Source organism: Gobius niger, assembly GCF_951799975.1.
Source record: "Gobius niger genome assembly, chromosome: 13".
NCBI lineage: Eukaryota > Metazoa > Chordata > Actinopteri > Gobiiformes > Gobiidae > Gobius > Gobius niger.
In genome coordinates, this window is record NC_136864.1 from 14,701,868 (window position 1) to 14,728,866 (window position 26,999).

Below are 26,999 nucleotides of genomic sequence, written 5' to 3' on the forward strand. Positions count from 1 at the left end.
AATCCATAAACTTGCAAAGCAAAAAGTTAAAGTTTGTCTAAGTTGTAAAGCTGTAGAGGAAATGAGTGTTCATGAAACGTCTGTACGAAACAGATGCCCATTTTAATAAAGGCCACATTCTCTAGAGAGCCTGCCTAGATACGCCTAAAAAAGTGTCCCACAGTTGTTTGAATGATAAAGATGATTAATAGACCTTTAGCCTGCGTTAACACAGTATTTTTAGATTTTAATTAGCCTCAGATGTGTACATAAATGCAAGCCTGCTGTCATGTCTGTCTGGTGAGTATTTATAGTAGTGGGAGCCTAGTGTGGGCAGTGTGTATCCAGTCAGTCAGGACTTCCGAGACGCATGCTGTGGCAGTGATTCATACTTCATCTGTATTTTAACCCAGTCCCTCTCCCCAAGTCTCTCATAATTAAAGCAGTAGCATACGGCCCTGTGACCACGGAGGCACCCGAGGTATGTGCTGGACTGTTTTTTTTGACACTTTTTTTTAAATATGCGATAGTTATGTCCCCTGAAAGTGTTCGTCATCGCGGCGGATATGAAAAGTGTGTCACCTTGAGCTGTCACGAGCCACATGTGCAGCCTAATTATTCCACACGTGTACGATTATTGATAATGCTGGTCGTGTTTTGTTGAACGATGATGTTAGAGTCCTATAGATGGAAGTTTTCTTACATCTTGTACACATTTGCTTGCTGAAAGATCATAAAACCTGGAGTCATTCTGTGTTGTTTTGATATAGAAAATGTAATTTAACCATCTTCAGATCTGATTGGTGTGGAGGGCTTGGCAAATTTACACCCTAATGCATTAAATTAGTCTAAACATATCCGCGCTACCGAGCAGTTTGAAATTTGTTGCTTATGTTTTTTATGTATAATAGAAACGGTATGTGATTATGTTGGCAAATTGGTCTGAAGTTTAAGTGTTTATCTTATTATTCATGAGGTAAATTTGGAGTTAATTAGAAACTCACTTAACCAACTTTCTATTTACATAAGGTGCAGGGCTTTGAAAAGCTACCGGCCAATTAAAAAGACTTACACTTTAAATACATCATAGAAATTACAACCAGAGACTTAATAGAGACAGTTTGCACCAGAAAGAGCATCTGTTGTAGCCTATTATGTGAAAAGATTGATATCTGCAGGTCGGTTTATATTAGCCTAGTAAGGCAACACTCCTATATTCTGTTGGAGAGGAGAGCAGATAGTAAGTTTGCTCTCAAACCATGCACAACTGAAATGGAGGCATTTCCTCTCTGACTTTTGCATCTCAAACCCCTCTTCACTTAGTATATACAGTCGTACTCAAACGTTTACATAACCTGGCAGAATTTTTGACCATATTTTCACAATTTTTCATAGAATATGAAAGACAACACACTCTAGTTAGTGGTTGTGTGAAGCCATTTGTGGTGAAACAACTGAGTTTGCCATGTTTAAATCATAATGAATCATAATGAAAAGAGAAAGTACCAAAAATGACCCTGATCCAAAGTTTACATACCCCTGTTCTGTGTATTGCCCCCTTTAGCATCAGTGACAGCTTGGAGTCTTTCGTGGTAGTTGTGGAGAAGGTTCTTTATAGTAAAGCGGCCTATTCTCTTGATCATAAAATTTGGATCAGGGTCATTGTTGGTACTATGTTTTTTCATTATGATTTAAAAAGAGCAAACTTTTTCTACTACCCTCTCAGGGTATGTAAACTTTTGAGCACAGCTGTATTGCGCTCTTAATTTGGCTGATGTCTCCACTGTTTTCCAATCCACAATGTGATTTTTATTTAAAAGTGGACGATGTGCATCTTGTATGTGTTAATCTGCTGGTCTTGCTCGAGAAAAAAAAAAAATAGTCTCAGAAGGTCCTGTGAAATGTTCTGTGACAATTTAGTGAAAAAAAATAACTGACAGGTTGAGTGATCTTCTTGAATGCCGACTGTAACAAGTGAATTTCTCCTTTGTGAGATCAATAAAGGATTATCTTATCTTATCTTATCTTATCTTATCTTATCTTATCTTATCTTATAAAAATCATGTTATGACATGCAGTCTGTTTTTGGGGCATGCTTACATGTTTAAAGGGTGTTTTCTGGTTCCGAGCGCGGTGCATATAGAGACTGTATTGTTCAGATTAGTGTTACAGTCTGAAAAGAGGGGAACAAGCCCAAATATTATGGTAATTCTCCACAGTAATCTCTCTTCTCCTTGAATTATTAAGCGTGCTTGGCCTAGGTTGTAACCCAGCCACCCCTGCAGTGTCAGCTCATCTTTCTTGAGGGCCAACATTTTGTCCTGTCATTTTTTCTTCTACCTATTAGAATTGTCCAGGGGAAAGAAATCCGACCTCTGCTGTATTACATTTAGTTTGCCATTAGTCTGGAGAATGGACTTGGCACGCCATATCCCACAGTCTTGACTTTTCCTTGCTCCTGTACTAAGTCATCTTCTGCGCTCTTCCCCTCTAAATCATTCATTCCCAGACTTATCCGAGAGTGAAATGGGAGCACGTTGCTTGGCTAGTTAATGGTGTTCTATGAGCCATAAGATTACTTTCCTACCTGGGCTCGTTGCTATGAATCTTCCTTAGCCAGGACTTAACAATAATGATACACTCCTGGTCTCAATCCGCAGTTGCTGGTCAATTGTGGGTACACTGTTTAGACAGACGACCATTCCTTCTTCTGAAACATGTCCAAATCCTTACTGGTTAAACATTATGCAAATATTTAGTGCAAAGGTCTTTAAACTTAAAAAAAACAAGAATATTGAAAGCTAAACAACTCTTTTAAGGCATATACATTTGATCAACACACAACACGATATAATAAAAGGGAGTGAGTTTAGTACTACATTACTATGTGAAAAAATAGATATCTTTCAGTCCTGCGATAACAGTATTTTTGTGATATAGGGATGCACCGATCCGATACTGGCATCGGATATCGGAGCCGATACTGACAAAAACACGATATCGGGTATCAGCTACAAATATCCGATACTGAACCGATACCAATTTTGGCTCTCAACGCCTTGAAAACACAATTTTCAAGTTTTTCAAGTCTAAGTGAATGTGAAAATGCTGTAGATCATTGTAAAGCTAAAAACCTGGAGAATTTAACCACTGAGTTAGTTTTAACCTTTGCAAATGTGTTTTTGATCGCTACGCAAAATTCTGCGGTTAGCAATAAGGCCTTTTAAGTACTTCCTTGTGTTGTGCATATTTGTTTGGAGTGCCTGGGTTTGCTGTTTTTTTTTTATTTCTTTTTTAAATATGACTTTATTGATATTTAAGCCACTTTTAAGAAATTCTCTTGGTATCGGTAAGTATCGGATATCGGCAGATACTCAAACCCCAGCATTGGCATCAGTAGAAAAAAAGCTGGATCGGTGCATCTCTAATTTAAACACTTTCATATCATTCACCCTTTCCATTGAATTTATACAAAACATGTAAGTAATATGAATAATGCGTCACATTTTGCAGCCCTAGATGTATACAATTTATAGAAATACAAATGGAAACAATGTACTGGTATTAAAAAATATGTGCATAATGCAAACAATTTCACACTGCAAAATGTTGTAAGTCTATTTGGATTCTATTAGCCACACTTTGAACCAGAAATGTGCTAAAGTTCCCAGAATGTTCTTTGCTTGATATTTTGAACGTTGGCTCCTGATTAAAGCAGGAGTTTAATGAGTTCTTTTTTGCTCACACCTAATTTCTAATCTGTTAATGTCTGAATATTGCTGAGAAAGCCGAGCAAAAGGTTTTGTGTGTGGATTTGGTGTGAAAAAGGGCACTGCATACATTATAAAAGGGATATTCAAATGCTCTGCTAAGAAGCTCATTCGAAATCTTAAGCGCTCCAAGAGGGAAAAGGTTACCAAAGAGACTCTTTTGGCTTCCCTAAACTTTCTGTGACCCCTCAAAGGAGAATGCTGCATGACAGGTTAACAGAGACTGTCAGTTTTGATGACGAAAAGGTGGACTCATGTAGGGATCGTGGTCATGAAAAGACAAGGAAATGACATTGTTTTGAATGACGGACACACACAAAAAAAGTCCTGATTTGCCTCAGAAAAGAACAGAAACAAAACCCCAAATTCCACAAACGTCAGGGGATTCAAACAGCAACCTCACAGTTCGACTGAATCGCATTGCACCATGCTCTGGGTGTGTTACAGAAATAACTTGTTTCACTTTTCCAATTATTTTTAGACTTTTTTTGTCCCCTCCAACAATACAGAACATGCAATACAAAAGCAAGACTGAGAAGAAGACAGATGGTTGGCCTAACACAGATTTCATCCTTTTCTGTTGTTTTCGGTTTAGACCTGTGGCCATTCAGGTTAACAGTGATAGATCCTTTGGGACATTTCAAACCAAAGTGGCCAGTTGTGTTTCATGATAGATGAAGAAAAAAGTTTTGTCCGGAAGGATGTACCTGGCAAAGAATGACTTCTGACAACTGTATGGCCAATCGGAGAGGTAAGCAAGAATTAATGGTTAAGAATAAAATGCTGCTGTGGTCCTTGGGGTTTCCTAACTGTTTGGAGAGCCTCACTGTGTCACATAACTGAGATATTGATCCTTCACTTCACTGTGATGGATCTAACATGCCGTGTCCTCTCCCATGAGCATTCAGAAAGCATCTTTTACCACTTTTTACTCCATAAAGGCAATTGATTTAGATTTATATTTTGATGTAACTTTGCAAATTCAATAGCCTGTCTTTATGTAAAATTGTGACAAACAGATCATGACCTTAGAGCTTACTGAAATGTTGACAGAATTGAAACATTGGGTACAGAAAAGTCATCATCATCAAACTTCTCTCACAGACACAGAGTTCAAAATGTGCATCAGCGGGATACATTGTTTCTCTTTGTAACTTTAGGCCGCAAAAAGCCCTCACTGATTTTTAGCTTAGTATAGCATATAGCTACAATGAAGTACACGCTTTTGGCTGCTTCTACATTCTTGCACCTAATAAGCTCAGCTCAGGTCTTGTCAGGGCTTTAGAAAAGGACTACACAGCAGCACAGTGTACATTCTCAAGGCTGATTCTAATTTTAGCCCTCAGTGTCCCGTCCTGTTCTGATCAACACTTGGCACGAGGCCTTTTGTTAAAGCTTCCCCCACATCAGCTATTTTTGCAGTTCCTAATTGCTTCTATTTCTGTGAGGAAAGATCCTATACCAGTTCTCATAGGCCGCTTCTGCATTTGGCTGTGTAATAAACTGGAAGTGGGAGTGTAGCGCGGTGAGAGTTTGTGAAGTGTGGAAAAACTGAGAATGGAAAATGGATGCGCATAATAGGAAAGGTGCAAATCAATACTAATAAAAGTTCAAAGAAAGTTTATATTGCAAAATGAATGACCAGAAAAGGCAGGATAAACCGTTTTGCTCTTTGCAACCGAACATTTCAAGGCCCTATATTTATTTTTTCCAGCCGTTCTCAAAATGTGACAGAAAGAGCAACTTAAAGGGACTATACAGAGTTTAAAAGTGTTCAAATTATCTATTCCCCTACATGTTCCAGTCATGTCCTAATGTGTAGAATGATCCCAGACCTGTTCACCACAACTGCCTCTAAAAAGGGCTAGATGAAGTTTAGTTATTTTATACTCACTACTGCCGCCTCAGGTCATACGTGTAACTGCAGCTTCTATATTAAGCTCGTACATGATGGCACTTCGGACCCAAATTAACACCTTTTTGAGTGAGTGCAGGATTTTAGAGGCAGCTGTGGTGAATAGGTCTGGGCTTATTCTACACCTTAGGACATTGTTGGAACATGTAGGGGGAGGAAAATACTTCATTTTAACATTTTTAAACTCTGTATAGTCCCTTTAACTTGGAAAAAAATTACTTTTGGGGAACACAGCACCTTAAAGTTTTTATTCACTGTACTCCATTTTTATTGTACTGATTATGAATTATTTTTAAGTTATAAATAATGCAACACCTTGAGGTAACTTTCTCATTTATAAGGTATAACCAGGTCCCTTTGTGTCTCTGCAAAAATAGTGTTTATTCATCTCACTCCGCTGCGGTCGATTGCTGGAGGTTGCATCACACAGGTGTGTCTGTGGTCACTGCTAAAAGTCAGCTGGCCCTTCTTAAAAGTGCAATATTTAAGGATTATTTTAACAGCACCACTTTTTGATTTGACATTTAGCACAGAAAGGCATCAATCTTTTATAAGCATGTTGCAACATCCTGAATATTTACTGTGTATATATATATATATATATATATATATATATATATATATATATATATATGACAGCATATACAGTATGATGCAGTCGTAAAAAAGTATCATCCAAGGTATCGAGAGTAGAAAAGTATTTGGCGAAAGACGTGCAGTACTGATTTATGTTCAACATCATAACTGTCAAAGCCTTAATGAAATGCCAACATTCTGACATTTCTATTACATCTTAAAACAGATATTTTTAAGATAAGGCGCAAGAAATGAATTATCGTCTGATCAGCATGAAGCCTTTGTCATTTCAACTCAAAGTAAAAACTACTGCGTATGAACAATTCACACAAGTACAATTTTGTCTAAATGTGAATTGACTAAAGGATGACTTCATCGGTCAGAAGGCTGAACTCTCGCCTTTCCTCCTTCTGCTGAGCCTTATTGTGTACAGAGCCCTCGAAAATACAGGGCCAGGGCCGTAACACTGTGCCGTTTGGAGCGTTCTTAATTGATCAAATGCTAGTGCAGTCTGGCCTGTCGTGCTCTTCCTAAAGACTCTGGCACAGTCTCCCCGGGCTAAAGGGGAAAAAATGGTGAACTTGGTGATGTTTGCAATGTGAAGTTGGCTCAAATTAATCATTCTGTCAGGCAATGAGAGCACTGCACCCCAGGGCTAAAAGGCAAGACAAGACCTTTCAGCGCGAAGAAGAATACGCTGCGCTGTACTGTATATGTTTTGAGCTTGTTATTCATTTTCTCCAAAGCAGGAGGCGAAAGGCGGAGGGTGAGGTTGGTGCGGGGGCGTGACAGGAAATATATCTATCCAGCATTTCCCATAAGAGCGGATAAATGGATGGAGCTGAAGGTGAGGACAATGCAGGAACATCACATTTAGAACCTTATTCATCAAGTTCAGCGGGGAACGTCAGCGCGCGGCCAAATGTTGCACTTTCGCTGTAATCTTGTAAAAGACGGCTCGTTGGCCTTGCGCGTCCCTCCACATATCATACTTCTGCAGTCATTTGTGTCTGTGCAGGATAAACAAGGTGCTCTGTGGAGGAAGGCTTGACTTGGTGATTGTAAGCTTGCAGTGTTCTATTGTAGATGCACTATTTTTTCCATCTTAAATTATACGATGCCTGGTCCATTGCATAACTTGTCAGTGGCAAAGCACGAATGGACATTTAAATATCATCGATAAAAAATATTTCTTTTCACTTGATAATGATTAGTGAATAGTGATAGTAATAAGAAAAAAAACACAATTCCTTTTTATAAATGGTGAAACCAACATATTATTAGAAGAAGGTGATCTTCTTGTTTGTGGAGCGATATAATCACTGTCATTACGCAATACAAAGCACCTTTTCTGCTCTGTTATTATAGGTTTTAATATCATTATCCACTCAAAGTAACCAGTCTCCACTCTTTGCCACAGAGCAGATTACTTTTCAGTAAACACAATTATTTACACTGACAACATGTAAGAGATTTGCTCCATAAATGATAAAAAGGTCAATGTTATGTTGACAAATGTATAAAAAAGTAACTGCATGGCCATTAAAAGGTGTAGGTCTTCTGTGTCTGGACTTCTAAAGTATTATCCATATTTAAATGCATCCATCTGAGCTCATCATTACTCTCCACTCCCGCACCAGCGCCCCTTTCCCCTCCTGTCACCTGGTCCACACCCGTCCGCCCGCCGACTGCTCCCCTGGTCCGCTCCTCCTCCTGTCCTGATCCTCCTGTGCAGTGAACGCTCGGGGAGGGGGGGCAGTCTCAGTGATGTATGGCAGTAATCCCGGCGCTGCACCGTCACACCTCTGTCAGTTGCCACGGGAGACGGGATGATGGATTACCCACAGCTCTGTCTTATGGCCCAGCAATAAGTGGAGTTAATGTTTAAGACCCTAATCCTGCGTTTAAGGAGAATTATTTCTGTAAATGGTTTGGAATGATCGCTTGATGGCAGGACATTACAACCTCGATTTAATCCTGTGAACTATGAATCATGTTGTGTGATATTTCGTTTTTTGATGTACTATGCCTATGAGGACCACTCAGACTTTACAATTGCTTCAGCACTTTTTTTGTCGGGCAGGATAAAATTATATGTATTTAATTATTTTTTTTAAAGGGGGGGGGGGGGGGGGGGAAGGAAAAAATGTAACTTGGGGAGTGGTGATAGGTTGTACGAGCAAGTGTAAGTAAGTAATGCGTTATTTGTCATGATGCATTCAGGTGTTGGGTTTGTCCTGAGCCACCATTGTGGGCCAACCTGGCCAGCATGTTTTTGGAGGTATAGGGAAACCGGAGTACTGCCTTCAGTGATCCTGTGAAACGGTGCAGCACCTCCTGGGTTTGTCCCTGTTTGCACTGGTCAGCTCCTTACTCTTCCTCCTGCGCAGCTCCCTCCGCTCCACAACCGTCTTTCATCATCTTCTGGGTAAAGCGCAGCAGACATTAGAGCTGAACGATATGGACAAAAATCTCGATATTCACGCCAGATATCTCGTTATCGATACGATATAACTATGGGTCAGGTGAAAACCAAGCATTTTTCAGAAAAATAAAAACATATTACAAAAGATTGTGTTTTTTTTAATGAAAATCTATATTGTTTATATCTTGCTTTCAATTGAATGTTTTGTATGTTCATATCTCGATATCAATACGATAACGATATATCGTTGCTTTTTCGATATTAATATCGTGAATGTTCATATCTCGATACTGATACGATAACGGTATATCTTTCAGCCCTAGCAGACATATATAATCTGTCTTATTCTCCAGTGAACGGACATTAGTCAGAACAATAGGAATAGAAGATTTGTGTGGCTTAGCAGCGAGTCTTGCCCAGATACCTCCACATTTGTTTGCCCCTCTTTTTTGTTTCCTGTGGCGCCTCTTGTGACGCCTCCACTGTGCTGCAGGTGTGTGGGATTCTTGGTGCCTCTTCGCTGCTATATGAATGTAGCGCATTATTATTGTTGGTTGTCAAAGTCGGCCCAGCATGTTTATACACTTACAAAAGGCTTGTAAACATGGATTTAAAAAAGGATTGTTAACAAGTAGCGGGATAAACTCGGTACTCATTTCAAAACGTTGTTGTCGGGTGGTTAATGAGCGCCATGAATGATTGGAACACCCTTTTGCAAAATTGACTTTATAGTGTTGTATACACCGAACCACTCGGCCTATGGGAACACAGTGAAACTTGTATCTGCGGCTGAAGATTCGTAAGTGGACTTAAATTAGTATAAATCTGATCGGCCACGTACTGCGTCAAATTGGAAGCATATTTTCCCTGGGTGACTTCTTCACCGCTGCACTGATATGAGCAGATATTGATCTTATACAAAGAAAAGAACTGGGAATTGAGACTTAAATCAATGCAGTGGATGTAGACGGCTGGTAACACGTGTTAATGCAGTTACGGAGGTGGTTGCATTTCAGTCGGAGTTTACCAGATTGTCGGATCTTTTAAGTTTCAGTAGCGCTGAGGTTATGCAGAGGACATCCTAGCATGACAGCAGCCAAGCAAGAGCAGCCAAATGAGTGTGGTGATGAGTTGTAAGGATTTGCCTCATGACAAGTTCTGATAAGTAGTTAAAAAATTATTCATCATTATTATTTGTCCAAGTCTCTCCTGACTGAAATAACATTCAAACTTGTCCTCATTCATAAATGCATAGAACTTGTAGAACTCCCTCGAACTCACCACAGCCCTCTCTGACGCGCACAAATATCTGCCTTCAAAGTGGAACATTTTAGCCCTGATTTATTTATAGCTTATGTAATTGGTGTACTACTTTAGTGCCGTAGGTTCTGCACTCAGTCATTGCATGCTCTGTATATCATTGCAACTGATCAAATACATGTCTGCAGATCCTTTTTTTTTTCCACCTCCAAAGTTTCCTGAAAGTTTCCCCCAGCAACTATTTAACATTCATGTCATTTTTTTTCTTACTTATCCAACACTTTGCCTGCCTTTAGCTAACACTGAGTCACAATAATGTTTATGTTTGTTTGTTTCTTTGGAGCAGCTGATGGGTCTATACACTTTGATCTGAATCTATTATTTCCCTGTGTCTCCTGTAATCTAGCGACATATAAAAGAAATGTTACGCCTTTGTTTGATCTAATGTAGTCATTTATCTTTTCATCATGATGGTGAATGGAATATGGTGCTCTAAACAATGCTCACATCTCAAAATTGTTCGAGAAGCCAAGTTTAGCAGGAGGTGAATCATGATGTTTAAATTACTAGATCCGAGCACTTCTTGTGGACTCTCCCAACCAGTAGCTCTTGAGGCATTACCAGGTCGCCCTCCACATGCTGCTCTGATCATTTTGAACACAATCTGCATACAGTTTGGTAAATGTTGTAAATTATACGGAGAAAGCACTTTTTTTGAGTTGAAATATCATTTAGGCCAGTGGTTCCCAAACTTTTTTTTCGAGCCGTGTACCCCCTGAAGCTTTGGGTGACGAGTCCGTACCCCCCACTTTAACACGATTGAAAACACTGGGAATATCACATGTAATATTCTATTTATTTCCTCCATTATTACAGTGAACTCAAGCAGGTTTTCCACATTCAATATTTTTTGCTCATCTGGATGAATGTGTAAATACAAAAAATGTAATGAACATTTAAAAAAATACATTATTTTTTTAAATGTGTGTTGCTTTGTCCCAGTGACCAGCCCATTCTGAACATCAGACTCAGGCTAGGACTCTGTGCTCTGGCCCCGCCCCTTACTGTCAAACCAACGGTACAGATCCAGGTTTGAGCTTTTGTTAAAGCATTTAGGACATTTCAATCTTTGCATGTAAATTTAAATGTGTGTGTCAGATATAAAGCCACAGGTTTAGTGGCAGAGGAGAGAATGACGCGGCCACAGACGCTTCTCCTTCCTCTCACTCCTCAGATCAGAATGAGAGGAAAACTCCTGTCATACATCGAAGTCACCATCAGTCTGACGGCGCACAGGCTCCTCTCTCTTTATGACCGATATTACAGAAAAATGTATCGAACTTTTACGCACACAGGTCCTAAGCAACTCTTGAGGTCCTGCGTACCACAGTTTGGGAACCCCATTCTAGGCTAGCTCTCTGGGGCCTACGTCACATACAAGTGTCTTCAAAGCATAAATAGCTCCCTCTCCCATTTGTGTTGTGTGAAAGTAGCTCACAGAGTATAAAAGGTTGGTGACCACTGCTCTGGACTCTTCAGGCTGTCATATCGTTCTGACTGCACTAACCGCTGTGTTTTGTGTGTTGCAGGGATGGTGAACTACAGCGAGGTGTCTGGGTATCCTCTGGTCCAACACTGGAGTCTGCGCTCGGTGCTTTACCACGTCAAACTCAATCAGTGGGTCCTGTCTCAAGGTAAATCGCTGCTGCATTCCCCTAATTAGGTCTAAATGACTTGTGTATACAAGATTATTAATGTTGGAGGTGAGAGCCTGCAAAAACTGCACACTCGAGCATAAATTACCCATCACGCTGCAGTTATTGTGGCTCGTGGGTGAGTCGCTAATGATAACAGATGGTGCACATTGTTTAGGTTTTGTTTACAGCTATAAGATAAAAGTACAAAATACCTGTAATGCAATCGCTAAATAAAAGAAGAAAGAAAAAAAACATAGCAAAGGCAGGGATTTGATTGTTATTTTTAGTCCGTTTAAAAGCCGCGAAATCACAAAATCGCTTTCATATTCAAATATAGGCATGTTCACGAATGCCTTATTTCATGGTTGTTTAAATTTAAAAAAAAAAAAAAATAAGAAAGAGTTGCAGCCCGCTGTGTGCCCCGCAGAGCTTTTCCTGGTATTGAAATTATAACGACTCCCACCACAGGACATAATGCTAGCTCGCCCCCATGTGTTGCGGTGCTAAAAGGTCCAAGTCAAAACCATTACACAAATTAAAGCTTTTCAAACACTCAATTACCGGCTGATTGTGGTTCAGTGGGAGTATGGCGGTTGGTGGGCCTTTCAGAGCCGAGTCCAGGGTCAACCTCCCTTTCATGACAAATTAGCACCAGATCACGTCAAAAGCGCAGGAATTGAACGCTTAGGGGAAAAAAAACAAAAAAAACACAACGTTAACGCAAGCAGATGTCAAAACAACATAAAATGCATGTGAAGGAGAAGGCCACAGCGGAGGATGCACATAAAAGGAGTCTTTATGAGAGACCTTACGAGGTATTGAATGAAAAAAAGCATTAGGTTGCAAAAAGGTTTGGGCAAATAAAAAGGAAAAGAAGTGCTAAAATGTGAGGTCCGTTAATGACTTCAAGGTAATAGGTCTGTCACCTTGGCAAAAACCTGCTGTTAATACTGCTATTAGTGTTATTTACTTTGAAGTTCAATATAAAAGTTAAAGATCATTTAAATGTATGTGGTGGTTCTCATTCAACTATGCTCTTGGTTTCCATTCCAAACCTCACCACTCGCCTACGTTGGAGATTTCCATTCTGAAGCTTGGGGCTTGTTGATTTCTCATTCATAAAGTCAAATGTAAAAAGTCTGGAAATACCGTCAAGACTCCTCTAATGCGTTTCTAATAATATCTACCACGATTGCCTTAAGATCCCGTTCTATACTTTCATGCTTTGTTGTTGTTGTTTTTTTTTACTTCCAGGACTACCTCTTCCCACTTTAGCGCATCATATTGCAGCAGCCAGTCGAGGGGAGAGAGTCTAGTATACTGATTTTTACATCTGATAGCGGAGCCACCATCGCTCATCCACGCTGTCTCGCACTTCGCTGGCTTCCTAATTTAATTTTGGTGAAAGAAAGTGAGAGCGATCCAGGCATGAGGGCTGAGATATTAATACTGCGACTCCTCCGAAACGATAATGATAAATGATACTATTGCACTTTTCAGTTGCTTTTCAGTGTTTGCGGAGCGAATCGCGGCCCGGCGCACGGTCAATGTAACCCATCAAACGTTGCTTTTCTTATGGAGATAGGTGCTATCTTATTACACAGCTGTATGCTGAGTGCAATACATGAGGAGCTCTTATATGTGTGCTTAGGTTCAATAAATGGATTCGCTGCTATGGTGTGACTGCAGCCATCTAGATAACAGTGCTATAGTGGTGTGTTATAGTGAGCGCTTTGTCAATGTTGTCCTTGGTCAGGCTTAAAAGAAAAAACATAGAAAACGTATGGTATATGAAAATACTGATCTGAGTAGTAGACTGTAAATGAACGGTTTTGTATTTGATATGATAAACTATATTTTAGTGGTGGGACTCAATAAAAAAATGTCGAGTTAATAACAGGTCTGTAATTAATTAATCGCATTTTATTTGAAAACCAAAAACAACCATTTTTGGCATCTAACTTAGAAACATGAGTTCAACAACAAATGTATTTATTATTGTTAATCTTTGTAGTTATTGAAGCTTTCCAGGTGTTTTAGGAACTCTGATTGCTCATGTAACTTGTAGAGTTCATTAAACAGTAATAATAATGCCACGGTTATATAAAAGTAAAAAATAAATAAAGCAAAAGGGCCATAACACAGCCCCTTTAAGTGTTTAACAATTGCTGTAAACAGAAATCAAAGTGCCATTTCTTATACTGACAAGGGTTAGGGTTATTTTGGCTCAGGAGAAATACGATTAATTTCGTTAAAATCTTTGTCATTAATTAATTAAAGTCCCACCCCTACTATATTTGCAAATCACTGTGCACTAGGAGACGTTTGTAGTCCGAATCTGTTCTTGTACAAAACAACTTAAGCCCCAAGATTCCGATTTTGTGATCAGGTTAGGAGTCTAAAAAGGGCCTTCCAATGGCCAAATAACAGAGGGTTTAAATTTGAACAATCATAAGCATAGAATAACTGAATAGCGCACTTTCAGATAAACTAGTATTTAAATAATGCCCACAATTTGAAAAATGAAACGTAGCTGTACAGAGCAAACGCAAGCTTAGATGTGCCTTTTTAAAACATGAATAATTGAATAGCTTCTGAAGTGGAGTCTCCATATCTTAATTACAAACAACATGTTTGTTCTGTGATGTTATGCTTCTCATTTGCTAAAGCAGAACTCAAAATGAAATGAATACCCGCAATGATAATGAATAAATTAAACATCTTGCTTTTGCTCATGAAAATTCTAAAAGTCAACTATCCCTTCCGGCGGAAACTAAGAGAGTAACATTTTTAGAAATTTATTTTGGAAGAAATTTGCCCACTTCTGATCACAGCCCCTCCATGTAAACGGAAAGGATTACTTCTGCTCTGAAAGCCCGAGCCTTTTTTTATTTTTTATTAATCTGCATGCACTTTTTGAATCCACTAGGATGGATTTTTCTTTTCATGTGGGCCTGTAAACATGCATCTGCGGGCATTTAAGATCATCAGCGCTATTACGTTGAAAGGGCTATATGCATAACAAGCGGTTCTTCTCAGTCCACCAAATCTCTTAAAGACATTGATGCCCAGCTTAGATGCCCTGTGTTTATTGAAATACCTTTGTTCAGTGAAAAGTGAGTTAAACCGGGATTAGGATGGATTAGTGTGGGTCTATAACACCGAACGACACTCTTAAGCCCCAGCAATATTTGACATCGATCACAAGCTAATCTAATGGTCTGCACAGTCCCTCCAACGCGCTCCACCGCAAATTAGTCATCATCACTACTGAGTGTGGAGCTATTTCAGTGGCACAACACAAGAGTGCAAAAGAGTCACCTGAAATTATGCTGTAGAAAAGTAATTACTGAAACATACATAGCAAATACATTTAACTTTAATGTCTTAAAGAGTAACATAGTTTTGTGGCCAGACTATATATAAATAATAATCAACTACCTCAAAGCGCCAAAGGAAAAATGTTAACGAAACGCATATCTTTCCCGGCAGCCTTCAGCTCAGCCATCCATTCTCTGGACGGAGCGACGCAGCGCAGCGACTACGTGTCCATCCTGAGGGAGTTTGGAAACCACTTCGTGCAGGAGGCGGTGTACGGGTTCCAGGAGTCCTGCACCATCTGGTACCCCAACAAACAGGTTCAGAGGCAGCTGTGGCACGAGTATCAGGACATCAGCAAAGGTAGGACGCCCCGCTCAGCCAGGGGGGTAAAGAGTTATTATGGATGGATTTAACAGTGATTATGGGATCAACTTCACAGGCAATGCAAACACAGAATGTAAAAGTGATCGTGTTCAGAAATAATGTTTCACATCTTGCAAAATCGTAGCAGCACATTTAGTACTGGCAGGACTTCTATGAGACTGACATGTTATTAACGGCTGCGTAGTTTTCTTGAAAATTACTGGCGACCACTTCATAGTGAACGTACTTTGCCAATAAGCAATATGTTTGGCTTGGTTCTGCTAAACATGCGAGCCGTTAAAAGCTATACATTTTCAGAGACACATTTCACATTACGTGAGGCAGACATTGACATCTGATAGAAAGAATGTGCACACTGTTGTTGTGGCCTTTGGCAAGACACTTCACCCACCTGCCTCCAGTGTCTGCGTACATTGGTGTATGAATGAAAGTGTGTATGGGTGTAAAGCACTTTGAGTGTCTGATGTAGGTGGAAAAGCCCGATACAAGTTGAGACCATTTACCATTTTGCTTGGGACCTATATTCATAAAATCAATGAATAGAAATGATACAATTTCTTAAGATTCTATTTCATAGTAATAAACAAGTCATTTAATAAATGAACCAAGCAGCTATACTTTTTATTTGTCCAAGCATGCAGTACTGTATGGAGGTCTGCTGTCCTTTGTTCTTCATAAATGAGAAAAGACTTCATGAAGGACTCTGCCAGGCCAGTGTAGATTATAGATAATAATTGTTTCCTAAGGGTTTACAATAAATACACAAATACAATTAAATATGAATATTCCAAAGAACTGTCAATATTTTAAACATTCAACATATACTTTAATGTAACTGTACACTAACTAACGGTCTGGCAACACTTTCTAATTGATGTGAGGCTTCTTGGCTTTTTTTTTTTTTTTTTTTTTTAAACCACAGGTATTTTGAAGCATACCTTACACTTTTCTTGTGAGAAAACCTGTTTGTCATGTTCCATCTGCTGTGCCTGGAATACACGTGCCACATGCTAACTCTTTAATGCCACAGCACAAAACCATCTGTTTGTTCCTATTGGTTGTAGCCAGGCGTTACATTATAATCAGCACTGAACATAAGCTGCTTCTGCATCTCTTCCTGTGTTTTACTTAATTGTACAATCAAAGTCTAAACGTCATTGCTTTTGGCTTCATCACCCAGAATTGCTCATATGTCACGCTATACGTGTCTATGTCACCTGATTGTTTTGTTGCTAAGTGACAGCTGAGAAAACAGAGAATGTGTTCCTCCTGCATGCCCGTGAAATGCATTTTAAATGATGTGAAGATGTGACTGTATTCTTTTGTTTTGGTTCTCATGACAATTATCCAATAAGAAAGCCGAATACGCCGCACACTCTGGGTTGCCAGATCCTGATTAGTGCTTAAGCAGCCTCCAACAGTTAAAGCTCAGTGGCTGGAAGTTCTTAGCTTTCAAATTTTGTGTCCACAAAGAGTTTATAATAAAAAAATCAGCTAATGGCGCATCCCAGAACCATTATGCAACGCAACAAAACAATGTATTGCAGCTGTGTATTGTTTTTCTTTCCACAGTATGTTTACAATGAATATTACGATATCTACAGTTATTGTGCCATCCCTCAAATGTTTAAATAGCCACATTTTTTGGCTTCATTATCCAGAATTCTCAACACGTTTCATCCAGGGCGTGTTTGATTCCTTGCGTGTTTTCTTGCTAAGTGGCAGGGGCAATAACTAATAGCCCGTGTCTCCCTGTTGTCTCCTGTCGGTCACTCCAAACTCCCTCTTGTTTAAGTCCCCTCTCTCTTCCTCTCTGCGGCTTTGTCCAAGGACGCCCCTGCAGCGCTCCCCACCCTCTCCGCACTTACCTCCGAGCTGACAGATGGTGTTCGATGACGGGCTTTTCGCGCCCGCATCACAAACAAATTCCTCTTCAGTTTTTTTTTTTGCCTCTCATGCACCCGAGAAAGACATTACTAAACGATTCGGAGCGCTCTGAAAAGTGCTGCGTGACTCGATTCGGTTGTTGTTTATTCATTTTGCATCAATGCTGTCTCAATGCGTTTTTACAGACGCGGGTTTGTTCACAGCTTGTGGATTATACCGTGTCAGCCTCTGTCATTTATTGGAGTAGACAAAATTATAACGGTGTAAGGCAGTGCTTTAAGTAGCTCACAAAAAGAAAAGGAGGGGGGGAGCTGGAAATGTCGGGACTGAGAGAGGCCGCCTTCAGCCTCACAATACAATATGTATCCCAATAGCTTTAAAAGGGTATTCGATTTATGTTTTAATTTTACTGGATGCCTTAAGCAGATTATGCCTCTCAATATACATTCATTTCGTTCAGTCTGTCTGACGAATTGGAAAATCATTAATGTATACTGGCAAGTCAGTATCGTTTTTTTTTAGAAGCATGTTTCAATGTACTAAGCAAACAAAAACTATTCAGTGCGAACACAAAGCACCACAAATCTATGCATCGCACCGAATAATTGCCTTTGCACACATTTCACTGCCATTCTCTGCAAAGAATAAGAAAACGCCTCGCAATTGTCCGAATGCAGCCACTGTGTGCGTGTCCTTCTGATGAGTAGCATTATGTCCTCACAGTCAATAATACAGTATGTCTGCTTTTGTCAACAACCTGGGAAAATGGAATAAAGGATGGAAGGGATGGGTGTTGTTGAAGCGCTATAAACACATCGCTGTTTATTGATGGGGGATCTTAATCTGCAAAAGTCGTTTTGGGGCAAAAGTAGTCACTGGTGACGTGCCTATAAAGTCATTTACCTGATAACCACTACTTTATCTGTTTGTACCTTTTCTAAAATATTTCTAAATGTTTTGATTATTTTCATAGTCTATTTTTTAATTTTTTCTCTACATCGAAAGTGGTATTAAAGCAGAACTAAGTAACGCATGCCCCTACAGGCCATAAGTGTCTTGTGTTTTTTTTTTACTCATTCATTTCCGGCAAGAGTAAATACAACGCTGACAGAAAAGACAAAGGGAGAGAGGGATATTGTACACACACAATGGAGATATTTTTTTCCGCTCAAATTTGGCTGTAATTACTGCTAAAGTGGCGCTAGCCCACAGTTAGCTTCGCCCGTTAGCCTGTTAGCTTCTTCTTCATGATTCCATTAGTGTGTATTGGTGGCTTCGACCCGGAGGCAGGGGAGTTGCAACCATGGTTTTCTGGCCAGAGACACCAGGGGGAGATGAAAGACCCCCCAATCATGCCATTAACACTTGTATTACCCCCAGAGGGACTATAGAAAGGATTTATTCAGGTAAACATGCTACTTAGTGCTGCTTTAAGATTAGTCGGCCTGCATTACAATTACTTTTAATATACTGTAGTGTACATTTAATGATAGATGAACAATATATTTTTGGGACTTTTTTTCTTTTGGTAATTTTCCTGAAGTAAAATGTGTACACGGGATACTGACTGCCATCCATTTGAGTTACAGTTTCAGTGACATATCATGGTCTGCAATATTGTCTTAAGCACAGTATTTTCCTGCCTTAAAGCAGAACTAAGTAACGTATGCCCCTAGAGGCCATGAGCGCCACTACAGGTGTCGCAGCATGCTAAGTTTTTTTTTACTTATTAATTGTCCGTGAGAGTAAATACTACGCTGACAGAAAAGATGAAGGGAGAGGGACATTGTACATTGTGCCACAACCGAATGACACAATGCAGATAATTTTTGTCCAAATACCACTTGACGGAAGCAGCTACAGTTAGCAGGTATTTCCCTTCCTTTGTAGTTTCCTCATGCTATTTCTGTTGCACCAAATTCCATTCATCATCCACGTCTTTTCTCTTATGTGACCACAGTGAACATCTGATCTGCTCCCATCTATGCGTCTAACTGCTCCAGCCGCGCAGTACACTATCCTTTTTCCCAGAAACAAATGGATTTCATTGGCAAAAACGTGAAATCCAAAACCATCTTTCTTAATCTGTTCCCGGTCTCGTTGGAAAGCGGCCTGGCCTTTTGGAGGGAGTAATGAGCTCACAGGAGAGTTTGATGATCCATGTCTTCACCCTTTGCTCCAAACACTGCTCTTCCTCATTGTCACATATACTTTCATATGCAGCCATAGACACCGGATCTTCCTTTGCACAAGACTGCACCTTTAATTAATTTCAAGAGTTGTTAACAGAGTAGTTGTTGTCGCAATATTTATATTTTTTATATTTTCTTCACGGCGTCACTAAAGCAGTCTTCTCCTCATTGGTTTGAATACACTTATAGATGCAAAAGGTTGTCTGCCGAGTTCACTTTCAACAGATAAAGGATTTGTTGTACTGAATGCCGTCTTTGGATTAGTGCTGAGAGTATATTGGATTGTAACTAGGGCTGGGTACCGTTAAACGATACCAGTCTGGTGTAAAAAAAAGAAAAAAAGAAAAAAAAGATTTATGTTCTACTGGTATTGAAAAAATAAATATATTGAAAGCAAATTCTGAAAAGAGATATTAAATCTTTATATTCAAGTTATGATGTTGTTGGTCATCAGAATAAAAAAATAAGAAATGGAAAAAAGTGAAACACAAGTTGAAATAAAATGAAAAAAGGGGGGAAAAAATTGAAAATTTTGGGAAAATAGGGGAACACGTTGAAAAATTGGGAAAACGTAAAGAAAATTGTTTAAAAAAAATAAGTGTTTTTTCTACCGTTTTGTCGTTAAAGGAAGTTTCTTGGTTGTGTCACCTCAAACAAATGATGTTTCTATATGACAAATATTATCGTGTAGGTATCGAAAACCAAGTATCATTAAAGTACCAGTATCAGGAAAACTTTATCGGTGCCCAGCCCTAATTGTAACTGGATGTGTGATCTTGGAATACTTTGTAGCTTTGTGCTATACAGATTTTAGATTTTTGTGTGTGTCCTTACAGTATATCAAACTCATTCAGTTCTTCTAACCTTTAGTAAGAGTAAGTACGTGTCCATAAGATCAACACTATAGGTTTTCCAGATGGCCTGATCCTTGTACCAGTAATTGAATACTGTTATTGCTATAAATAACAACATGAATTGTTTTTTGCGCAAATGAAAAAAAAAAATAATAATAATAGTAATACATTGTTTCCTGAAGCGGCCCCTGCTCAAGCCTCAAGTTTCATGTTTACTTACAATCAATAAAAAGATCCAGTGAACTATGATATTTTGCGCATGGCCAGTAAATTGTAACTAAACATAGCAGATCTCGCCGGATATAAGAAGAGACACACAGTAACAGGACGGTCTCTGAGGCTAATTGACAACATACTCCAGCTGTTTTCTAATGAAGCACCGGTACATCTGCACACATGGATACGTCTCCACACTGTGGCGGTCATGTTTGCCGAGTGCATAGCTCATTAGGTGCGGTCAGTCGGTGTGTGTGCCCAGCCGCGATGCCTTGTCTGGGTGATTAATAACCATTTCTCTCCCACTCTTCGCCTCTTCGTGATGTAAGTTTTCCATTGTCAGACGCATGACCTCAATTACCACGGCAGGGATCAGACGACCAGCGGCAACTGGAGCCGCCACCGCCATCTTCGCCGCTCTCCTCGCTCGTGCTCGAGTGCTTTGGTACATGAAGGAAAGGGACATTTGTTGAAAACGTTACTGATGCAAAGCCAGAAAAAACAGTTCATTAGTTGTAAAAAAAAGTGAGATGTCCGTCCAACTGATGCCGCTGCCAACTTTCTGCCTGCTAAGAAGCATTGATACAGTGTGTTAGTGGCAAAGCTTTATTCTGAAGTTGGGTAATTAAGTAGCTTCAGTGTCCTTCATACTGGCTCTAAAGCGGCCAAATAAAACCTCTCTCATCCGTGGCCCGTCGTTTATTTACATACTTAGCTTTGTGCTTTGCTTTAACAGAATTTTAATTGTACTAACCTAAAATGTCCTCACTCCATTATCAAATAAAGCACAGTCTTTATGTGTAATCTCCCTTTATTTAGGCCTATTCAGTTTTGCAATCGTTGTCCATAAACATTGATTGATTGGTCTAGCAATAATATCTTTGACCTTTGGCCTTTTTTTCCCCAGCTAAATACATTGACTAAAAACAATAAACAATATTGCATTGGAGAAAAGAGCCGTAGCTGCAGGGTCACTCCCTGTAAACACATCTGACACTGTCCACATTCTTTTACTGTATGTGAGCTCCAGTATTACGGTTTAGCATTTCCATTGGTTTGTAAGAATGTGCCACGAATCCCAGAAATAAAAGAAGATTTAATGACTTAATCCCAAACTCTATCTGCATCCTCTACACTGAAGAAAAGTAGTAGTTGTGCTTCCTTGGATATACTCAGTGTTGTTTACTTGTGTCTCATCAATCAGCGACCTTCACTGGTGCAAAGTAAGTATGGAAATGTTCTTTACTTGAAAACAATCCAGGAACCGATTGCCTTGAAAAAGTCAAGTTAATGTGGCTAATCATTTAGTATATTTCAAATACTCTGTTCAAGTTTTCACAACTTAAAATCTATCCACGGGCCTCTTCAGAGTTAACTTTAGGTCAGACAACATGAGTGACAGTAACATGACACTGAATAATTTGTGTTCTTACCAATCAAAATATCTGCCAACATTACCTTGACTTTTTAAAGGCAATCGGTTTCCTGGATTTTTTCAAGTAAAAAACACCTATCATTTGTTTCAGTGTACGAATCCAATTAACAACACTGCTTCTTGCTTTTGATTAATAAAGAGGGCTGTGCCTATGTTCGAAATCTCTATCTGTATAAACAGTAATTACATCCTTAGATTCTGTATCAAAATTAGCAGTCTGGTGGCCATGCATATCAAAACAAACACCACCCAAATCGCTGAAAGACTAAAACTAAGCACAAGATAAATTACCCAAAAAACTGAGCTGCCCAATTTATGTTTGGACTCTTTTTTGAACATTTTAACTCGACTTGACCAAAAAAAGATTGTATTTACTTTAAATATGTTGTTGTTTCTTTGTTTCCTTGTGAAATGAGATTATGTGGGTGGTTTTCCTTCCTTTTGTTCTTATTTTTTTGCTCCCTCTTTATATGATAGAATGATAAATACAAATCTTACAACAGAAATGAGTCCTTATCATACACTTGTTTATAACATCTCTTATGTTGTTTATGCTGTTGCTGCAACAAAACAAAACATGGGGAATTAAAGACGTGGGGAAACTGCTGTCAGGGTGTGCTCTGAGTCCTTATTTATCCCGTCTGGTTTTGCGTTCACTCGCTGACCTGTCACACTGGAAAGAGAAAAATCATGCCACACAGTTTGCTGCAAAAATAATTAGATGCATTGGAATTCTGTCAAAACAGCCGCGCAGCAATTAAAGTTTGAAAATGCTTCAAAACGCAGTTGAAGGTGACATTATATAGAGCTTGTTAAATTCTCAAATGTCATTTCAAATTGAGAATACGTCAAACAGAAGGATATTACACGAGCGAGGCATAGCACCACTATTGTCACACCACATTAACTCAGTTTCCATGCCGCTGTCTGTATTCTCCTTTCCATTCTCTTCCCATGCCATCATTTTGGCCGATGTCCCACCCGCTGCCGCTCACCGACCAATGGAATGCCGGGTTTCATGACCCCATTGTCTCGACGCATGCTGCGATGTGTGTAGGTGTGATCGGCCACCGCGTTGGCCTGCAGGTATAGCTGCTTTATTTAGTCCATTAGAGGCTGCTTTTTTAACAAGGAGCCAGCAGACCGCGGAGCCAAAGGAGCTTGTTATAAGAAAGAGCAGAAAAGAAGATTTAACACACAATGGGTCATTCTGTGCCAGCTTTTGTCCAGTGTGAAATAAGATGTACGTGCACATAGTTGGTATGTGGTGGCAAAAGAACCCAACTTTGCACATTCCAGCATGTGTGTGTGTGTGTGTGTGTGTGTGTGTGTGTGTGTGTTTGAGCTTTTTAACAATGGTATAAGGTTGATCTCTCATCCAAAAGCAAATTAAAAATGAAGGTTTGGTTAATTGTTACTACTGTGATCAGCTTTTCCTCTTTGTTTTGCAATTTGTTGCACCGAACACTTCCTGAGCAGTTCTGCCCTCAAATTGCGAGCTGATTTGTAAGCGCGCTAAAGCTAAATATGAAAGCTTGTCTTTTCAGTTGGAGACAAACAATTACTGTCATCGGAGGGCAAACCAGCAAAAACTGTCTTTACTATACAAAGTTATAAAACTCTGAGGGATCTTCCATATGAATAAAAGCAATCAACATTGAATGAAGAGTAAAATCAGTTAACTTAATGTACTTATCACATTACGTTGTTATAGCACAAAGACTTATATTCCACATATACTTGGAGGAGCTGAGGATAGGAAGGGAATGCTTTTACTGTACATGTATACCTCAGTGCACGTGGTATTTTCTCATAAATTTCATTACCATAACATAATTGAACATCATCTTGAGGCACAATCCCAATCTTTGTTGTTTTTCCGGCAATGTATTAAAAAGAGTTTTTATAACAGATCATTATTTTCTTCCTCTTTCTTCCCCCTAACAAGCTGTCATAACAATGGACCACTTAGCATGCATCACAATAATCCTACCTGGGTTTCTCCAAAGCAATAAAACAAAGGTCAGAGTATGTCTCCGACTGAAGCTCATTTTAATCATGCGCAATAATGTCTAATGCAGTAACAAGGAATATAATCTGCAGATATGAATCCAAATGCAGAGTCATATTATCAGATCACGATAAAATAACAACATTATGAAAGTCTGTAATTGATATATTATCACGAACTGAAATCGGAGCGTTTGGGTGCAGTTACATGGACTGAGTAAAACATTAACAATAACAGAAATAGAAGTCAAAGTCAGAGTATCTTTTCAACAAGATTATTATAATTTATCTCAGAAAGAAGCCATGATTTGACACCACATAAATAGGGATGTAAAAAAAACATTGCCAACTGGATTTAACTGAACTGATCTGGGGTTGCTGCTGTTGGTCAGGTTTAGGTGCCCAAAGCATGAGATCAGCTGACGACCTGAACATTCTGAATGACCATTATTCCATCAATGGATTTATTCTTCCCTGATAGCACGGGCATATAACGTACCAGGATTCATTGGGCTCACATTGTGAAAGAGTTGGTTCAGGAAGCATGAGACTTCATCTTAACCTTAAAGGAATAGACCACCGCTTTTCCATACTGAGATTTTCTTACCTGAGCTTAGACGACTTGATGCGTAGAGCATAAATTCCAGAGTATGTAAAAAAAAAAAAAAAAAAGCAAGTCTCTGGCCTATTCCTGAATGTTCAAAGAATAACCAGAATGCTCATTCTAGCCACTAGAGTTTCATACGTGTCCAGCAGAGGGCACTGACATAGTAAGAGCTCAGGATATGAACAACACAACGTGGTAAATGGACAGAGTTGATGCGTACCTGTCTGGTTGATGCGTACCTGTCTGGTTGATGCGTACCAGACAGGTACGTGTCAACTCATCTCAGCTCAGGTAAGAACAACATCTCAGTATGGAAAAACGGTGGCCTGTTCTTAACCACATCTTAACCCCACTGAGAAACTTTGGGATATGCTGGAGAAGGCTTTAGGCAGTGGTCACTCTCTCCCATCATAAATACAAGATTTTGGTGACATTGCAGAGGCTTATTGAAACAATGCCACAGAAAATGTATGCCTGTCACCTCTTTTTTTTTTTTTGGTCAGGTTGTGTACAAATAAATGTCTTCATAAAAAATAAATAAAAAAAATGCCAGGTTGTTTGCATGATCATTTTAGGGGTGGTAGCCTTATGTACACCTTAAAGGGACTATACTGAGTTTTAAAATGTTAAAATTAAGTATTTTCCTCCCCCTACATGTTTCAACAATGTCCTAAGGTGTAGAATGAGCCCAGACATATTTACCACAACTGCCTCTCAAATCCTGCACTGTCACTCAAAAAGGTGTTAATTTGGGTCAGACGTGCCGTCATGCACAAGCTTAATATAGAAGCTGCAGTTACATCTATGACCTGAGGGGGCAGTAGTGAGTATAAAATGGTTAACTTGCATCCAGCCCCTTTAAGCTTTATTCAGTACATTGGTTTACCAATCAACCTGCTGAAACTTAAAACAAAGGTAACATATTATAAGGCTGTAGAATTATTTTGATCATTAGTTCTGCAACAGAAAATTGAAGTGCTGTTGTTGCCCTCCTAATATATTGATTGATTGTTCAAACACTAATATCTTATATTATTGCCAGTACTACCTCTCAGCTACAAGGCCTTTTTCCCTCTCTTTTATCCCAGTTAAATACATAACAGTATACTCCACTCATATCAGCTTTCATATGTCTGCTTATAAATCATAAAGATCTATTTATACCTGTAGCTCTCTGACACATTGAGAGACATCTGAGGTCAAGTGTGTAACAGAAAAGTATGAATCCAGCTGAGCGTTTGGATTGTGAGATTGGATTGTGAGTTGTGAGATGGGTCGCCTCGCGGCGTCTGAAAATATCAGCTGCCTGTAACAAAGGAGAGTGTAGGTGCGGCAAGATAAGGAGAACAAAATCTGAAGGATTAGGCATGAAATAAAGAGGCTACAGATGACAGGGAAGGGGAGGCGAGAGGAGACTCTTATAATGATTCAGAGGCCCGGACTGACAGGGAGGGGGGCGCAGTCGCAGCTGTGGGTAGAGGAGCAGGTGTGTAGGGGCAGGAGATACGATGAGGTGCGGGCGGAGGTGTTGGACATGTCATCCCAGGGCGGAGGAGGTGGGTGGAGTGATAAATGTCCACGCCTGTTCATGTACTGCACAATTAAAGCCGCAGCAGATGTCAGTGTGCTCCAAAAACACCTTCCCAGTCGCACAAGAGGGTGTGAACGGCTGCGCTGTGTCTTCTCGGTCAAGTGGGAGCTCTTTGTGAGGAAAAGTGTATCCAACAAACAGAATTATTGTATACATTTCATGCTTTTTCTGTTTATTTTGACAATTAGTTTGATCCATCACTGACAGTGGAAAGGCAGCTATCACCAGTATTGCTAAACCACTAAGGTACTGTATGCCAGTGATTACAATTTATCAGTTTATATTAGACAAAGAAAGCAACAACAAAGGGTGTTACTTTGCCCCTTCAGCAGCTTTGGGGTCGAGTTAGAGCACTCTTTTTGCGTGTTTTTGTCCCGTAAGGAAAAAGTCTTCTCCAGCTCGTCAGGCCTAACGAAGTGGAACAGCTCCAGCGGCTGAAGTTGGAGGAGAGATGAGGAACAGATTGTCGGGCCGATGTGCTACAGAAAATGGTTTGTGTTGAGCCGAGTCAGCGAAATCAAACAGCAGTCCTCCGAGCAGAACTGACAGAAGAGGGCCAGGGCCATTTGTATGCAACGTGACACATTAATCACTTCATCTGAGTTCTCTAAAGCCAGATTTCCAGATTTCTGATGGAAGGGCGTTCACATCTGTCCATACGTGTCCAGCGTTGTGGAAAGCCAAAGGTTCATTGGTGATTGCTACTGGAGAAATCATTGCTTTTAATATACAGCTGTCAATCAATGACCACATTATATCATGTTGCATTTGATGTATTCAACTCTTCAGTATGATTTATTAAACACATTTAAATGACAAAAGATGAGATTTTTATTACACTCGACTCTGGTAGGACATTTTCTCTTGTTTGTCATTATGC

General features: G+C 39.6%; 1 protein-coding gene across 5 annotated transcripts in view; it reads left to right on the forward strand.

The window, feature by feature from the left end:
- The window catches only part of astn1 (astrotactin 1), a 288,872-nt gene that overhangs the window by 150,558 nt on the left and 111,315 nt on the right, over positions 1-26,999 (forward strand). For all 5 annotated transcript variants that reach the window (XM_079569048.1, XM_079569049.1, XM_079569050.1 and 2 more), the window contains 2 exons: positions 11,515-11,619; positions 15,115-15,303. In XM_079569048.1, the coding sequence (XP_079425174.1) occupies positions 11,515-11,619; positions 15,115-15,303 (294 nt within the window). The remainder of the gene's footprint in view (positions 1-11,514; positions 11,620-15,114; positions 15,304-26,999) is intronic.